This window comes from Aspergillus heteromorphus, assembly GCF_003184545.1.
Source record: "Aspergillus heteromorphus CBS 117.55 chromosome Unknown BO70scaffold_2, whole genome shotgun sequence".
NCBI lineage: Eukaryota > Fungi > Ascomycota > Eurotiomycetes > Eurotiales > Aspergillaceae > Aspergillus > Aspergillus heteromorphus.
The window spans coordinates 932,325-946,594 of record NW_020290407.1 but is presented as its reverse complement, the minus strand read 5'-3'; the positions used below and the strand labels follow the sequence as shown (position 1 = coordinate 946,594).

At 56.5% G+C, this 14,270-nt stretch overlaps 8 protein-coding genes across 8 annotated transcripts; 5 read left to right on the top strand and 3 right to left on the bottom strand.

Annotated features, from left to right (window-relative positions):
• Positions 1 to 146: 146 nt before the first annotated feature.
• On the bottom strand, positions 147 to 2,155 carry BO70DRAFT_358402 (uncharacterized protein). The gene has a single exon (XM_025542283.1). The coding sequence runs from the start codon at positions 1,971 to 1,973 to the stop codon at positions 327 to 329; it is 1,647 nt and encodes a 548-aa protein (XP_025403386.1). The 5' UTR covers positions 1,974 to 2,155; the 3' UTR covers positions 147 to 326.
• A 1,286-nt stretch (positions 2,156 to 3,441) lies between these two features.
• Positions 3,442 to 4,725, top strand: BO70DRAFT_329065 (uncharacterized protein; the record flags this gene model as incomplete). Its single annotated transcript, XM_025540764.1, has 3 exons — positions 3,442 to 4,002; positions 4,104 to 4,399; positions 4,447 to 4,725. Exons 1-3 carry the CDS (start codon positions 3,630 to 3,632, stop codon positions 4,723 to 4,725), a joined length of 948 nt encoding a protein of 315 aa, XP_025403385.1. The 5' UTR covers positions 3,442 to 3,629.
• Positions 4,726 to 5,226: 501 nt separating this feature from the next.
• Positions 5,227 to 5,893, top strand: BO70DRAFT_425867 (uncharacterized protein; the record flags this gene model as incomplete). Its single annotated transcript, XM_025547725.1, has 3 exons — positions 5,227 to 5,583; positions 5,674 to 5,779; positions 5,848 to 5,893. Exons 1-3 carry the CDS (start codon positions 5,484 to 5,486, stop codon positions 5,891 to 5,893), a joined length of 252 nt encoding a protein of 83 aa, XP_025403384.1. The 5' UTR covers positions 5,227 to 5,483.
• A 179-nt stretch (positions 5,894 to 6,072) lies between these two features.
• BO70DRAFT_425866 (uncharacterized protein) lies at positions 6,073 to 7,923 on the top strand (the record flags this gene model as incomplete). Its single annotated transcript, XM_025547724.1, has 3 exons — positions 6,073 to 6,303; positions 6,371 to 7,383; positions 7,539 to 7,923. The coding sequence occupies exons 1-3, from the start codon at positions 6,241 to 6,243 to the stop codon at positions 7,921 to 7,923; spliced, it is 1,461 nt and encodes a 486-aa protein (XP_025403383.1). The 5' UTR covers positions 6,073 to 6,240.
• Positions 7,924 to 8,026: 103 nt separating this feature from the next.
• On the bottom strand, positions 8,027 to 10,498 carry BO70DRAFT_358400 (MIF4G domain-containing protein). Its single transcript, XM_025542282.1, has 2 exons — positions 9,412 to 10,498; positions 8,027 to 9,355 (listed from the first exon to the last, which is right to left on the bottom strand). The coding sequence occupies exons 1-2, from the start codon at positions 10,475 to 10,477 to the stop codon at positions 8,127 to 8,129; spliced, it is 2,295 nt and encodes a 764-aa protein (XP_025403382.1). The 5' UTR covers positions 10,478 to 10,498; the 3' UTR covers positions 8,027 to 8,126.
• A 650-nt stretch (positions 10,499 to 11,148) lies between these two features.
• BO70DRAFT_425864 (signal recognition particle 14 kDa protein) lies at positions 11,149 to 11,678 on the top strand (the record flags this gene model as incomplete). Its single annotated transcript, XM_025547723.1, has 2 exons — positions 11,149 to 11,164; positions 11,231 to 11,678. The coding sequence occupies 2 exons, from the start codon at positions 11,149 to 11,151 to the stop codon at positions 11,629 to 11,631; spliced, it is 417 nt and encodes a 138-aa protein (XP_025403381.1). The 3' UTR covers positions 11,632 to 11,678.
• Positions 11,323 to 12,252, top strand: BO70DRAFT_81824 (uncharacterized protein). Its single transcript, XM_025548746.1, has 2 exons — positions 11,323 to 11,548; positions 11,755 to 12,252. Exon 2 carries the CDS (start codon positions 11,757 to 11,759, stop codon positions 12,210 to 12,212), a length of 456 nt encoding a protein of 151 aa, XP_025403380.1. The 5' UTR covers positions 11,323 to 11,548; positions 11,755 to 11,756; the 3' UTR covers positions 12,213 to 12,252.
• BO70DRAFT_358399 (uncharacterized protein) lies at positions 11,886 to 14,215 on the bottom strand. Its single transcript, XM_025542281.1, has one exon. The coding sequence runs from the start codon at positions 14,014 to 14,016 to the stop codon at positions 12,292 to 12,294; it is 1,725 nt and encodes a 574-aa protein (XP_025403379.1). The 5' UTR covers positions 14,017 to 14,215; the 3' UTR covers positions 11,886 to 12,291.
• Between the last annotated feature and the right edge of the window lie 55 nt (positions 14,216 to 14,270).

Genomic DNA, 14,270 nt, shown 5'->3' with positions numbered 1-14,270 from the left:
GTTTGCGTTGCATGGTTGGGTATGGAGTGGAGTGGAGTGGAGTGGAGTGAAGTGGATGGGTACGGTGGCGAGAGTGTGTCTGTCTATCTATCTGTCTATGGAGTACGGTTCTTGTGTAGGTATCTGCATACATCCGGTGTTTGCTATGGGTTTGCTTTTCTCGGCTTGCCCCTGAGCGGAGTATTTAGGGCCCGAACGCAAGTGCCGTCGGAAGTACCGGTATGAACAAAAAAAGAAAAAGAAAGAAAGAAAAAGAAAAAAGAAAAAGAGAGAGAAAAAAAGAATAAGGAAGAAATTGAATTGTTGCAAGATACTAGACGCCCTTTCTAAAAGTTCATCCCCAGCATGGCGCCGAAAAAGGCCCGCAGGAACGAGACCAGCGACGGGCCCCATCCAGACGAAGAGGGCTCGTCGTCACCCCCCGGGGGCTTGCGACCTCCCGGGCCCCAACCACCCCAGTACTTCTCGCCATCGCTGCCGGGATGCAGGGCATCGCGACACTGCGGGTGGTTGTAGTCCTCGACAGTGCCCATGGGCCAGATGGGGACGACGCAGATCTCGTGGTCGGCACAGCCGCTGCACTGCTTCCAGGTGGACCAGGCGAGGTACTCCATCAGCTGGGCAAAGTAGGCCACGGCCGTGGGATGGTCCAGCTCCTGGGATGCCGCCACCAGCGTCGCGCAGATACTACGCGTGACGGAGTGCACGGCATTCGCGGCCGTGCTGCGGTCGGTCAACCGACCGCGGGCGATGAACTGCATCGCGCAGCGCTCCGTCTCCTGGGCGGCATCGCGCTCCCCATAATCCACAAAGGGGGCCAGCGCCGTGTCGACCTCCGCGCGGAACGCCTGCTCGGACAGCTGCCCGGACGCCAGATACCGGATCTCCTTCGCGTACCGCTCCACCACCATATCCGCGACGGCCTGCCAGTTGAACACCGCCTCCTTGGCCTCATGCTCGCGGATCAACGACACCAAGTCCGCCCTCATCCCCTCCAGCTCCTCGGCCGCGAACTGCGTCAGCCGCGGCAGCGTGTACTTCTCCGTCCCGTTGGCATTCTGGAACAGATCCAGGCCATAGGTATACGCCGACACGAAGTGGTCGTAGTTCAGCTGCACGCGGCCACCCCCGATGCCATCATACCGGGCGGCGATGGCCTTCAACCACAGGGCGGAATCGCCATCCTTGCCGTTCTTGTTCTTCTTCCCTCCGCCGGGCCCCGCAAACGGCTCGCTCGGCTTCGTCATCGTCACTCGCTCCTCATTCAGATCGCGGCCAAAATCACACAGAATGACCTCGAACCCGGCCTCCATCCGCAGCAGCCCATCCAGCCGACCATCCCACTCCTCGCGAGCCATCTGGCAGAAGTGCGTCGCCCGCTCCCGCTCCCCCATCATGTTCCCGTCCGTCAGCCCATCCCGGAACAGAATCCGGTCCTCCACGTCCAGCGTCCCGTTCGGCGTCTTCCCCGCCGCCATCCCGTCCACGTACAGCAGTCGGAGTTCCTTCGCCGCCGTGTACGTGTGCAGCCATCCGGACTGGAGAGGTTGTTCTTCTTCATCTTCTTCTTCTTCGCGCGCGCGCAGTCCCTTCTTATCATCCCCCTGGTCGCCATCCTTCTCCTTCTCGTCGTCCTTGTCGCGCCTCGGTCCGCGATGCGGCCGCGCAAAGACCATCGCGTGCTCCGGCTCGAACGCCAGCCACTCCGTCCCGTTGATCGCGTCGGCGTGCGACGTGCCGTGGTAGAACTGCGTGCCGGCGGGGACACTAGCCAGGTAGAAGGTCATGCCGTTGTGTTGGAGGGAAGAGCCCCATTGGCGCATGGACGAGTGGATGCTGTTGAAGACGTGGTTGGCATAGGGGGTGGTTTCGCTGGTGATGCTGGGGTTGGTGATTGAGATTGGATTCGGGGTGGCGGTGGTGCTCCCGGCCCAGAGGAGGGCGGGGAGGAGGAGAAGGTGCGTTACACCCATTTTGTTGGGTGGGAGGGTACACACTTGTGTACTGTGTGGTGGGTGTAGTGTTGATGTTGATGTAGATGTAGATGTAGACGTAGACGTAGATAATCCTGCCGGCGATAAGTGACGGCACTTTTGTTATGTTATGGCAGCAGTAGCAGGAGCAATAAACCGATCTTATCAGCGACGGAAAAGTCCCAGTTCATATAAATATAGTAGTGACAGTTTAGGCACGAACACGAAGATAGGGGGGCGGGCGTTCGGTTGATAAGTGGTTAAGTACGGACTACTTTGTACACTAAGGCCGCGTCAGCCCCTCTCCTCTCTCTCCTTCAGTGACCAGTGTCAGTGTAGGGCTGTCCGAGTGGTTGGTCGCTGGAGTGTGGACGGACTAGCGGTCGGCTTGCTTCTTCCAGGTTTTCTCTGGTAGGTAGATACTATAGGTACGGTACTACTTTTACGGAGTCCAGTTCTGACTCGACAGTTCATGTGTGTCTGCTCGGGGTTATGACTGGTACGGTATGGAGTGGGTGGACTAGTTCTGCTGCGAGGGACGGCACCTTGCTTGCTTGATTTCTGTCCTCGGGGTTAAGCCTGGCTGATCTGGCCTGGCTGGTCTGTGTGTGTGTGTGTGTGTGTGTGAGAGTTCAAACCAAAGAATAATAATTAAATCAGGGAATAATAACAAAAGGCAATTGAGGGTGTGGGAATTACCGCTGACAAAGAAGCGGTGCCACAAACAACAATATTAATGCAGAATCGACGCATAGACGGGCGGCAAATGAATGGAATGGATGGACGGCAAATGAATGGAATGGATGGACGGCAAATTTGGTCGGTCGGTTCGTAAGGCTTGTTCAGTCTGCTAATTTTTTATTTTTACTAGCGCATCAGCCTTACTGAATATGGTTGCCTAGACCAGACCGGACTAGACCATACGTACGTACAGTACTAACTAAGTACAGAGTACGGGTTCCGTACGGTGGAAGGGAAGTGGAAGTGTGGCTGTGGATATGTTGGGTTGCTGATATATTTTACCTGGTATCTAGTATGTCGTAGTACACGGTATATCTGACTTGACTTCTTACTGTGAATAATAATAATAATAATGGTGATGCTGATGGGAACTGTTATGCCCCTGAAACATCCCCCCTTCCCCCATCCATCCATCCATCCATCTATGTATCTAATCTTATCGGCGTCAAAACTCTGAACCGCTGGCTCCTACTCAACTCAACTCAACTCAGTCTCACTCACAGTCTCAGTCACAGTCAGTCTCACTTGCTCGGCCCTCAGCCATGGGGATGGGAGTAAGGACAAGAACCAAGGATCGGGGATCGGACATCGGACGGGGTCCCACCACCGCCCAATCGAATGGGGCAATGAACTCCGAGACAGCAACCAGCGACCAGACCAGACCAGACCAGCTAGATAGCTGTAGTTAACCTGATTGATCTCATCCATCCATCAGCCGAGTCGAGTCCGACGCCTTCCTTCTTCCACTATCCACTATCCACTAATTAATTATCCACTCCATCTAATCTATCCATACACACCCACCGTCCGCCCGCTTGCATTTACAATTTACACAACTCAACTCCAACTACACCTCCAATTGCATCCATCCACAGCTTAACTAACACCCACCCACCCAACCCCTCACGAAAAACCATGTCCCAAATCCCAATCCCAACTCCAAACCGAACCCGCACCCCCAAACGAACCCTCCTCCTCACCCTCGACGCCTTCAACACGCTCTTCCACCCCCGCACCCCCATCCCGGAGCAATACGTCGCCGTGGCACACGCCCACGGCCTCCCCCGCAGCATCACGCCCTCGCGCCTCCTCCCGGCCTTCAAATCCGCCTTCAAGGCGCAATCCCTCCGGAGACCGAACTACGGGCGCGCCGATGTCCTGCGCGGGGCGTACGGCGGGCCGAGGGAGTGGTGGGCGGATGTTATAAGGGGTTGCTTTACGCGGGTTTTGCTGCAGGGGAGGACGTCTGGGGGGGGTTGGTCTGGTGGGTTTGTTGGTGGTCGTGGTGGTGGTGGTGCTTCTTCTTCTGCTGCTACTTCTGGCACTGGCACTGGCACTGGGATGGGGATGGGTGGTGGGGGGTTGAGGGGGTGGGAGAGGAACAGGGAGGGATAGTCTCCTCGGCGCTGGTGGAGAGTCTTCTGGAGAGGTTTGCGGGCAGGGAGGGGTATGCGCTGTATTCCGATGTGAGGCCGTTTTTTGATGCGTTGAGAGCGAGGATGAGGGGGGGAGGGGGAGGGTTTGATCGCGTGGTCGTGGGGGTGGTTTCGAATTCGGATGATCGGGTCGCGGGCGTTCTGGGGAGTTTGGGCGTCAGGGTTGGACCTGGGAGGGCGGGGGATGATAGGTTGAGGGTGGGGGGTTTGAGGGGTCTTTTTGTCATCGGTATTCTGGTAATGGTGCTGGTGCTTCTTATACTCCTGATGCGGATGCGGATGCACGTGCCGTTGAGGACTATGATATCGACCTGGTGATCACGAGCTACGAGGCCGGGGAGGAGAAGCCGAGTCCGGTGATCTTTGATGTGGCGGAACAACAGGCCCGCAGGCTGGTGGGGGACCTCGAGGGCGAGTGGGAGCGCGTCCATGTTGGGGATGACTATGAGAAGGATTATCGGGGAGCGCTGGGGGCGGGCTGGAAGGGGTGTTTCTTGCAGAGAGAGGGAGGGGATGCGAGGGAGGGGACGGTGCGGTCGCTGCGGGAGGTGGTTGATATGTTGGGGGGGAGGTAGTTGTAATTGTAATTGTAATTGTAATTGATTGTAGATATAATATGGGGAGTAGGGTAGGTGGTTATAGACTGTGTAGAAGACTTGAGATCTGTAAAGGTCAGTCAGTATCGCGATTGTGATCACCAGGGTGGTTCTGCAACCAGTGCCTGCCAAGGGCAGACAGGCAGTGCAGTCACAGACAAAGGGATTATCGAAGGTGACACTACTACTAATACTACTACTACTACTACTACTACTAACCGACCCCTACGCGGCTTACCGCGTAGGGGTCGGTTACTCTGTTACTAGTACTACTGCTCGCACAGACAAGCTTGACTCTCTGCATGACATCCCCACCGACAGTTGATTCGCCCTGGCAGCTGGATCACGCCAAGCCATCCGCGGATCCGACGAGGCGATGATTGGTCGACCCCGGAGGCAAGGCGATGACGCACCACCGGCTCCATCATCGCCTGCATTTCCACCGCAGCTTCCTATTCCTCTATCCAAACACTGACTGGCTGTAAACGTATCCGTGGTGTGCAATCATATGATGGTGCAAGCGTTAGTGATGTAATGATGTTTGTCGATGGGAGACCCGTGCGCTTTATATATCCATCCGCCTCCCTGCCCTTCCTCCACCTAGTATATACTTAAGTTAAGTTACTTCATGTTATCCTGATATTCCACCTACCACTACGGAGTTACTATCTTTAGTATCTTTACCAGTGAAGAATTCCAACACAATCGAGTTATTTTCTTACCAACCCTACGGAAAAATGGATCTCGTCCAGAAATTCGGCCATCTCAAGCATGATCGTCGTCGCAGCTCCGCGCAGCAGCAGCTCGCTGAGGAGGAACGCCATCAGAACCAGATGGGTATGTCTATCTACCTGCACAGAATGAAAATCCCATCTCATGAATCATGATACTGCGTGTATGGAATATGGATCGAAGCTGACAGCCCAGCCATCAACAACCTACTAGGAAGCTTCGGTGGCGCGGCGAACGAGCATCCGGACCGTCGGTCCAGCGGGGCGGGCAACATGGCCAGTATGATCGAGGAGTTCAATAAGTGCGTATTGCCTTGACACCTTGATACCCACGCCGTTATCCTATACTGGGGCTTACTGACCGCTGCAGGCGGAAGTCGATTTCGCCGGAGGAGAACGTTGAGCAGAGGGAATGAGGAGGATAAGAAGGATGGCCTAACTATAATGATGATGATGATGGTATGATGCATGGCGAGTATTGATTGGTATTGGTTTTGGTGTTGATGTTGTATATTATTCCGCTCAGACACCGCCGGTTGGTGGATGCATATTCAATCGATTCAGTTCTTGATTCATCTGGTTCCAGACTTCAGTAGAATGCCCCAGCATCGGGATCACCAAAGGCCTCCTAGTGGGATAGTTAGTATCTCCCAGTGGAAAGACAAGGGTGGAGTCTAGTCCCCATCCAGACTAGCGCGTCATCACGGTGCTCGCCGCCTGAGGCAGACGCGATGATATCACGGGCGGAAAGCAAAGCAAAGTGATGCATCAACTCGTCCTTGTCGTCGCACCTCCCGAACAATGCTCAATAATGGCCCCCGTAGCGGTACGCGTCTTCTTTTCCCTTTTTTTTCTTTCTTGTCCGTTTCAGCCCAGCTAACCAACCCATCCAGACCCCCTTTCGCGCCCGTCGCAGCGCCGGCCCGCAATTCGCGTCCACCCCCCGGTTCTTCCTCTCGCAGACTCCCGCCTCGCAGTCGCAACAGACACCCCGCGATGTCGAGGTGGATGACTTCCCCGACGCCACCCCCGTGCCCGCAGGCCGCACCTTCAAACGCGGCAGAGAGGTCGCTCCAACCCCCCGCCAGAGGGACCTGATCGAAGACTCGGACGACGAGCCGGACGATGATGATTCGCCAATCCGCCCCGCGAAGCGTCCAAGTCTCTCGCCCAGTCCGCGCAGCTCCCCCGAAGTACAAGGCGCTTTGGATGCCGAGTTCGAGGACCTGTTCGGGTCGATTTCGGATCGTAAGAGACGACGCGTCGCGAATACCACCACCAACTATGACAAGAACAACAATGGATCCCCATCTATAATACCCCGAAGAAGACCCGCCGATCTCATCGTGACATCCTCCCCGGATCCTCCATCTCCATCTTCAGCTCCAACAGCACCACCCAACCCCCCATCATCATCATCATCATCATCATCAGACAACCCTTCCACTCCAGCACAAGCACAAGCACAAGCACAAGCACAAGCACAAGCACAAGCATCACACCAAAACCCCATCTTCCTCAAACCCGCCCCAGAAACCCCCCATCCCTCCACCCCAGCCAGCGCACGACCATCCTCCCTCCATCCCCATCCCCACCCCCGCCGCTTCCTCCTCTCCCAACCCCCCAGCAACACCCAACCCAGCAGCACCCCAAAAACCACCCCCGCATTCGTCCTCCCCCGCTCCCCCTCCCCACCCCACGAACAGCCCGACGATCCATCCATCCCAGCCCCCTTCTCCTTCTCTCCCTCCTCCCGCGCCCTTCGTCGGGGGCGCCACCGCTCAGCGCATAACAACTATGTTCCTGGGGGGATGGCGGCGACGGTGCGCAGTTGGGTTTTGGAGATGGGGATGAAGAGGGAGAGGGAGAGGGAGAGGGAGAGGGGCTTAGATGGGAAGTATGGGAAGTATGGTGTTGTTGTGAGGGTTGGGAGTGTGAGGGTGAGGGTGAGGGAGGTGGAGAGGGGAGGGGGGATGCTGGTGGTGGGGTGATGGCGTTTGTGAGGGGGTGGGTTGTGGATGGTTATTATGGTTATGGTGATGATTATGATCGTGGGGATAGGGATGTTGATGTTGAGGAGGGTGATCAGGGGATGAAGGAGAATGCGAATGCGAATGCGAATGCGAATGCGAATATGAATGTGAATCTGCTTTTAATGGGGGGCCCCATGGGGAGGGTGAATGGTCTCGCGCCGGAGGAGGGAGGGATGGAGTTGAAGGTTGGGGATGTGGTGGGTGTTTATCGGGGGTTGGCGTGGGAGGTGAATCTAGGAGGGGATGAGAATCAGAATCAGGATGGGGATGGGGATGGGAGTGATAGAGTAGGGACCGATACAGTGAAGAGTAGGAGGATATCGCAGCCAGACCGCGAATACATGCACAGTCTGGGGAAGTGGCGGGTCGGGATGGAGTGGGAGGTCATCCGGTCCAGGACATACATAACATGACTTAGTGTTACTCTTGTAACCTATTATAATACCCCATAATTACAACTATGCAATAAGTAGTCTAATATTCAACACAAAGGAATATCGATAATCATATATACAAGCTTTTCCCACCCAGGTATGCAGCCCACCAACGCCAAACATTCATCTAGTTAGCCAGTTAGTTAGTTAGCCCTAAAGGAAGGCAGGTAGTTTATTTTCTGTTACTCCCCCCCATCCTTGACAACCACCTTCAACGCATCCACCGCAACCTTACACCCCCATTTCACCAACTTAATCTCCTTCGCATCCACGATGTCGGTCTTGGCGACGACCTTCCTCAGAAAGAAGATCAGCCCCTTGGCGATCTGCGGCGTCTCCCGCGCACGCAGGAAGATCTCCATCAGGGCTTTCTCGTCTCTCCCCTCATCATCAGCCGGATCCTTCTTCCCCTTCTTCCCCTTCTTCTGCTTCTGCGAGACTTGGATCAGCGTAATCAGCAGAACCTCGACAAATAAGCGACTCTTCTCCTGCAGGTACGCAAAGTTGAGGATCTTCAAGACGCCCAGATTCAGGGTCCCGTCCGCGATTAACGCCGCGTACATCTTGGCCAGATTGACGACCGACTTCATCTCCAGCGCATTCTCGTCGTCGTCGCCGAAGGCGCCGTCGTTGTCGGAGTCGTCGTCGTCCATGTCGCCGGACTCGCCCATGCGCTTGAAGATGTTCCACAGCGCGTACATGAACGACACCTTGATCCGACGGCCCATCTCGCCGCAGAGCCGTTTGGCGATGAGCGTGTAGTACGGGTTATGTGCGTCTTCTTCGAGGGCGCAGTGGGTGAGGACGCGGGGGATTTCGAATTCCTGCGCGCGCTTGAGCCGGAGTTTGAGGAGGCGGACGTGCGCGTCTTGGTAGTCTGTTGCGGACATGATGGCGACGAAGATGGAGCGGCGCACGTCGGTGTTCATTCTGTGCGCTTTGGCGAGGGTGAGGTAGTCGGGTTCGGCTTCGCTGTCGGATTGGTCGGATTGGTCGTGGGCGTGGGCTTGGGCGTGGGGGTTGGAGATGGTGCCCGGGAGAGAGGAGAGTTCCTGACGGGCGGATTCGAGGGGGTCTTCGCGCCAGCTGGCGCCCACAAGCCACCATTTACCCTTCTTGGAGGAGTTGTGGATGTCGCTCCGGGAGATGCTGATGGGCTCGGACGCCCGGATGGTGCGCGTGTTGTTGAGCGCGCCGAGGATTTTGCGCATCTTGGTGATGTGTTCGGTGGTGATGGTGGTGTTGGTGTTGGATTTGAGCCGGTTGTTCTTCAGGTCGCTGATCGTGTCGATCATGAACTTCGTCCGGACGGACAGGCTGCCTTCGCCGGCTTTGGCGACGGCGGGCTGGATGAGCAGCACGATGTCCTTGAGGGAGGAGGGGTCGTCCTGGCGGAGTTGGGGTCCGGAGTCTGGTGTTGTGTTGTTAGTATTGGAGCTGGGACATGGGGAGGGAGGGAGAGCGTACTTCGGATGATCTTCAGGAGCAGTTCCGTGTTCTCCTCGGTGATTTCTTGCAAGAAGTGCCGGACGTAGTCGAACACGAGCGTGCTTCCGATGACGTGGAAGTTGTATAGCTGCGACAGCAGGGACATCAGGTTGACCGTCTCCTTTCCTTGGTACTTTCCGCGCTCGTCGCCGCCAGCATCGAACGTCTCGACGATCTTCTGCACGATCTCCGCGCCGAAGTCCATGCCAATCACCTTGTATATAGCGGCAATGAAGCCGGCGTGCAGGATGATGAACGTGTCCGAGAGAGCGGATCTCTCGCAGATCATGCCGAACAGCAGGGAGATCAGCGTCGAAGTGACGTTCTGGCGGGGGTGTTCCCGGTAAAGCTTCTCAAACTCGGCGAGGATGGAGATCATGTTGGCCTCGGACAGCTTGTTCAGATGTCCCTGAGCCTGGCGTCTCAGCCGGACCAGCGACTCGGATTCAGAGTTGGACGCAGCGCGCAGCGACGGAGGGATGTATTTCTGCGGGCGATTCTCGTCTGCAACCGGTGCGACGTAGGGGTTCTCCTTTTTCTTGGGAACAGGCTCTTCCTCCTCATCCTCATCCTCATCTTCATCCTCGTCGAAATCCCCCATGGAGTCGTCCTCATCCTCGTCGAAAGCGTCCATCCCATCCTCGCTATCCAGCTCACTCTCATCGTCCTCTTCCTCAACCTTCAGACCCTGCGCCTTTCTCCGCTTGTTCAACAGCCACTCATCCGCCTCCCTCTTGCGCTTCTTGCCCTCGTCAGCAGACCCCTCATCCAAGTCACCGAGCAGGTCGCCCAGCCCATCTTCATCGAACGACTTGGGGAGTTTCTTGCCCTTCTTCAGACCCAACCGCTTCTCCAGCGCGGCAATCTCCGCATCATCCTCATCCAGCTTGGACTGAACGGTCTTAGAAATCGGACGTCGCATCGTCCCCACATCCTCCTCCTCCTCTTCCTCACTCTCCCCCTCGCTTTCCGCCGACTTCGCCTTTTTCAAGATAGACTTGGGTTTCTCGACCTTGGCCTTCTTGGACGGCGCCTTCACGACCATCTCTTCCTCATCGTCGTCGTCGTCCTCTTCCCCAAACCCATCAAAGTCCCCCTCATCCTCATCGTCATCATCCTCCGTAGCACCCCTCCGCCCCCAGTTCTTCGAAGCCGGCGCGCGCTGCTTCTTCCCAAGGCGCTCCGCCTGACGCCGCTCTTTCCTGGCGGCCGGTCCGTTGCGCCGATTCTTCTTCTCGCCGTAGGTATCTCTGATGCCGAGTTCCGACCGCAGTTCCCTCGGCAGGGAGGTGGTATTGTGTCTGGGACGTCGCATGACGGCTGACAGCGTGTGCGATGGGTTTGCGATGGGTGAGTGGGTACCTGGTGGACGCAGCAGCAGCAGCAGCAGCAGTAGCAGCAGCGACAGACAACTTTTTTTATGCCGCTGGAAAAGTCGCGGGTGCGGAGGCGGACAGCACGGGCGGTGAGCGGAGTCCCCGCCGCGCCGATGACACGAACTACCAGGACTGCTCTGCCCGTCTTCGAACGGTCCAGTCGAGTGATTATCTCGAAGGAATTGGTGCTTCTTTCTCTCTTCGAGTCCACAGAAACCACATCACTCTAAAGACAGTTTCCTTCAAGCCCCAGACTCTTTTACACGAGTCGACATCACCCAACCCCACCTCACCAAGACCGAGATCACCCTCCAATATCATCAATCGCTCAGCCGTCAAGATGCCCGGACACCTAGGTCACGACGAGGTACTTACCCCCCCCTCCCTCCTCCAACCGCACAACTAACCCGCACTCAACCCAGTTCTTCACCTCCCTAACAACCCTCCTCACCACCGCATCCCAAAAAACCCGAGGCTCCGTCTACCTCACCCAGAAACCTTTCCCTACGTCCACCTCCGACGCAACTTCCACACCCACCACCACCACCACCGCCCCTCCATCCTCATCCGCGCCACCGACGGCAATACCAACGCCCCGAACCCCAAGTCCAAGACCAATTCCCAGCCACAACAAGGCAAGGCCAAGCCCACGCCCAAGGCCAAGCCCTCGAAAGTGAAGCTGTCGACGGTGGTGAGTCCCGACGAGCTGGAGGCGTTTTATCTGCGCTATGCGGAGGTGTGTAAAGCGGGGATGACGGGGCTGAAGAAGAGGGATCGGAAGAAGGGGAAGGCTAAGGGGAAGGGCGGCGTTGCGAAGGCTTAAGGAGATGTGTTTGTTTGGGGTTGGTTTTTTGGGGGGGTTGATTTGATGGAGGGAGGGAGGGAGGGAGGTGGTTGGGTTGGTTGCTTGGTTGGTTGTGGGGGGAGGGGAGGAGAGGTTTGATAGTGATGGCGATGATGATGGTGGTGCGCATTATTGGCGTTATGGGTTGTTTTTTACTTTTACTTTTCTTGTGTCTACTCTGGTTTGATGAGTTATCTGGTTTGTGGGGTGGATATTTACGGTATGATGAGTGGGCAGTGGGCAGTGGGCAGTGGGAAGGGGCTTTACGGATCTTTCATCCCGATGAGGACCGATGTGACATCTTTCTAAGGGATCGTGTGATTATTGTATTGGCGGGGACCGCTAGAGTACAAAAAACATTAAGGTACATATGTGATCCAGAACAGTCCACCCACAATCCGTACATATGGCACAAAGGGAGAGAGAGGGAGAGTGTGTGTGAGAGGTGTGAGAGGGTGTATAAGAGAGAGAGAGAGAGAGAGAGAGAGAGAGAGAGAGAGAGAGAGGAATCGTACAAATGTATCATCAGCAACGTGGGGAATCGAGTGAGTCATCAATAGAGAATACAACAGGGGTAGCAGTGGAGAAAGAGTGACATGCCCGCAAATAAAGGCGCATGTAGGCCCAAGCGCATGCAGGTTATGCCGATCGACGCAGACCCGCAAAGTCTTTTCTACCAGCATCCTCGGACGAGGATCTGGAGCAGTCGGGAAGCGGCAGGTCGAAATCATCCACTGTCTCCCGTGTACTGGCGATCTCGTACTCAATCTTCCGGTTCAACTCGCCCATAGCCGAGTTCAAGGCTGGGCCGATGACGATGCGCGCCGCGATGTGGATGAGCACAACCAGCAGCTGGATCGGCGGCACCAACACCAGCGCGCAGGTCTTGTGGATCAGCGACGCCGCGTCGTGTTTCGGTGGTCTGGTGAGGGCGAGCGTGGACGCCGGAGGCATTGGGGAGACTTCTCGCTCCCGGGAGGCCCTGGAGCGACGGCGGAATTCGACGCTCATGCTGCTGAGGTTGGGGTTGGAGTCTGCCATGGAATGGCGGTTTACGGGCCGTGGAATGTCGGAGACAGTATTCTGGGTTGGTTTGGGTTCCTCGGAGAAATCTTCCGCATTCTGCGAGGGCGATAGGTTGTCCCAACAGTCGACATATACGGACAGCCTAGAGCGGCCCGTTTCCCCGGACTGGTCCTCCGAGGATGGACTATCGCTGTTTTCGTTCTGGAAATTATCGGTGCTTTCGGTTGTGGGTTCAGAGCAGGCGTCGAGTTCGGGCAACGCCGATAGAGAATGGAATGATTCGACGCTCGAGGAGAAAGACATGTCAGGATCAACCTGCTCCGAGCTGTCTTCAAACCTTGCCAGCAAGGTCTGAAAGCTCTGTTCCGTCTCCTGGACCGAGCGTCTGGGCAGGTCAACAGGTGCGGATGGCTGGGGTTCGGATGGGGGTGAAGGGTCGAATGATCGAACGGGCTCTGTTTGAGCAGGGTCGGCCGTTTGAGCAGGTTCGGATGCTGGCGCAGCTTCAGCCTGTGCAGGTTCGGCTGCCTGCATAGGTTCGGTTTCTTCTGCAGACTCAGTCTGAGGCTCAGGATCCTCATCGGGAATAGTCTCCAACGCCGTGCTGTTGCTGCCCCTGGTGAAGCCACTATCATCCGTCGCATTGCCATCCGTGTCATCCCCGGAGTCCCTCGCGAACTCCTTGCTCAGCAGCCCCTGGACATAGCCCGAGTTGATGGGCGCGCTCTCGCGGCGTCCCTTGGGGCGCCATGCCCTCTTCCGCCTGGGCGCTTTGGCCTCCTCCGGGATCTCCACCGTAAAACCTCTCTTGAAGGGGCACGGGGTCACCTCGTAGCGGAGGACTCGCGGCAGCACGTCCTTGATCTCCGCGACCAGACCCTTGTTGTCGTCGGAATCATTGGGAAGCTCGATGCGATAGTAGGTCAACGGACGGATGCGCAGGACGAAGGTCGACTCGCCGTCGACGCACCAACACTGCGAGTTTTTGAGGATCGCATGGACCACATTGCCGCACTTGAGGAAGACGGTGAGGCCCTGGATGCTTTCCAGGCGGAGAGGCGCGAACGCGACCGTTCGCTCCGTCGGGGATCTCCACGGTAGGGTCTCGACGGTGTCGACCGGGTAGTCGAAGTCGGAGGGCGCGGTGCTGGAGGGGATGGGGGCGAGGGCTCTGGGAGAGAAATGGACGACTTTGGCGGCCGGGTGGTAGAAGAGATCGTTCTCCGACGGCCTGAAGGATTCGGACTGACGTCGCGTCCGGGGATTGAGCTTGGAGGGCAGGGTTGCAGACCGACGGATCGATAGGGTCTGGGGTGGCGCATCCGAGAGATTAGACATTCTCGTTCATGGGGACTAGGGAAGGTGGAAGAAGAAGACAACGCGGACAAAGAGATTGATTACATTGAATAAGAGGACGAAATTAAGTGTAGTGTGGAAGTGAGACAACAAGAGTTCAAGGGATAAGGAGAGACGAGACGATCAGCAGGGGGTTCAATGAATGACGGGGGGGGAGTTGGGGTGGTGAGATAATGGAGAGCGTGACCCTTGGCTGGGAGGAACTCAATCATGGGCAACAATAATAATAAGAACAC

What these genes read in the sequence shown, in the direction of transcription:
- BO70DRAFT_358402 (XM_025542283.1), bottom strand. Translation starts at nt 1,973, where the DNA reads ATGGGTGTAACGCACCTTCTCCTCCTCCCCGCCCTCCTCTGGGCCGGG.
- BO70DRAFT_358400 (XM_025542282.1), bottom strand. Translation starts at nt 10,477, where the DNA reads ATGGTCGTGAAGGCGCCGTCCAAGAAGGCCAAGGTCGAGAAACCCAAG. An exon ending in GCTCCTGAAGATCATCCGAA is followed by an intron (nt 9,356 to 9,411) that starts GTACGCTCTCCC and finishes ACACAACACCAG; the next exon opens with ACTCCGGACCCCAACTCCGC.
- BO70DRAFT_81824 (XM_025548746.1), top strand. Translation starts at nt 11,757, where the DNA reads ATGGCGATGATGATGGTGGTGCGCATTATTGGCGTTATGGGTTGTTTT.
- BO70DRAFT_358399 (XM_025542281.1), bottom strand. Translation starts at nt 14,016, where the DNA reads ATGTCTAATCTCTCGGATGCGCCACCCCAGACCCTATCGATCCGTCGG.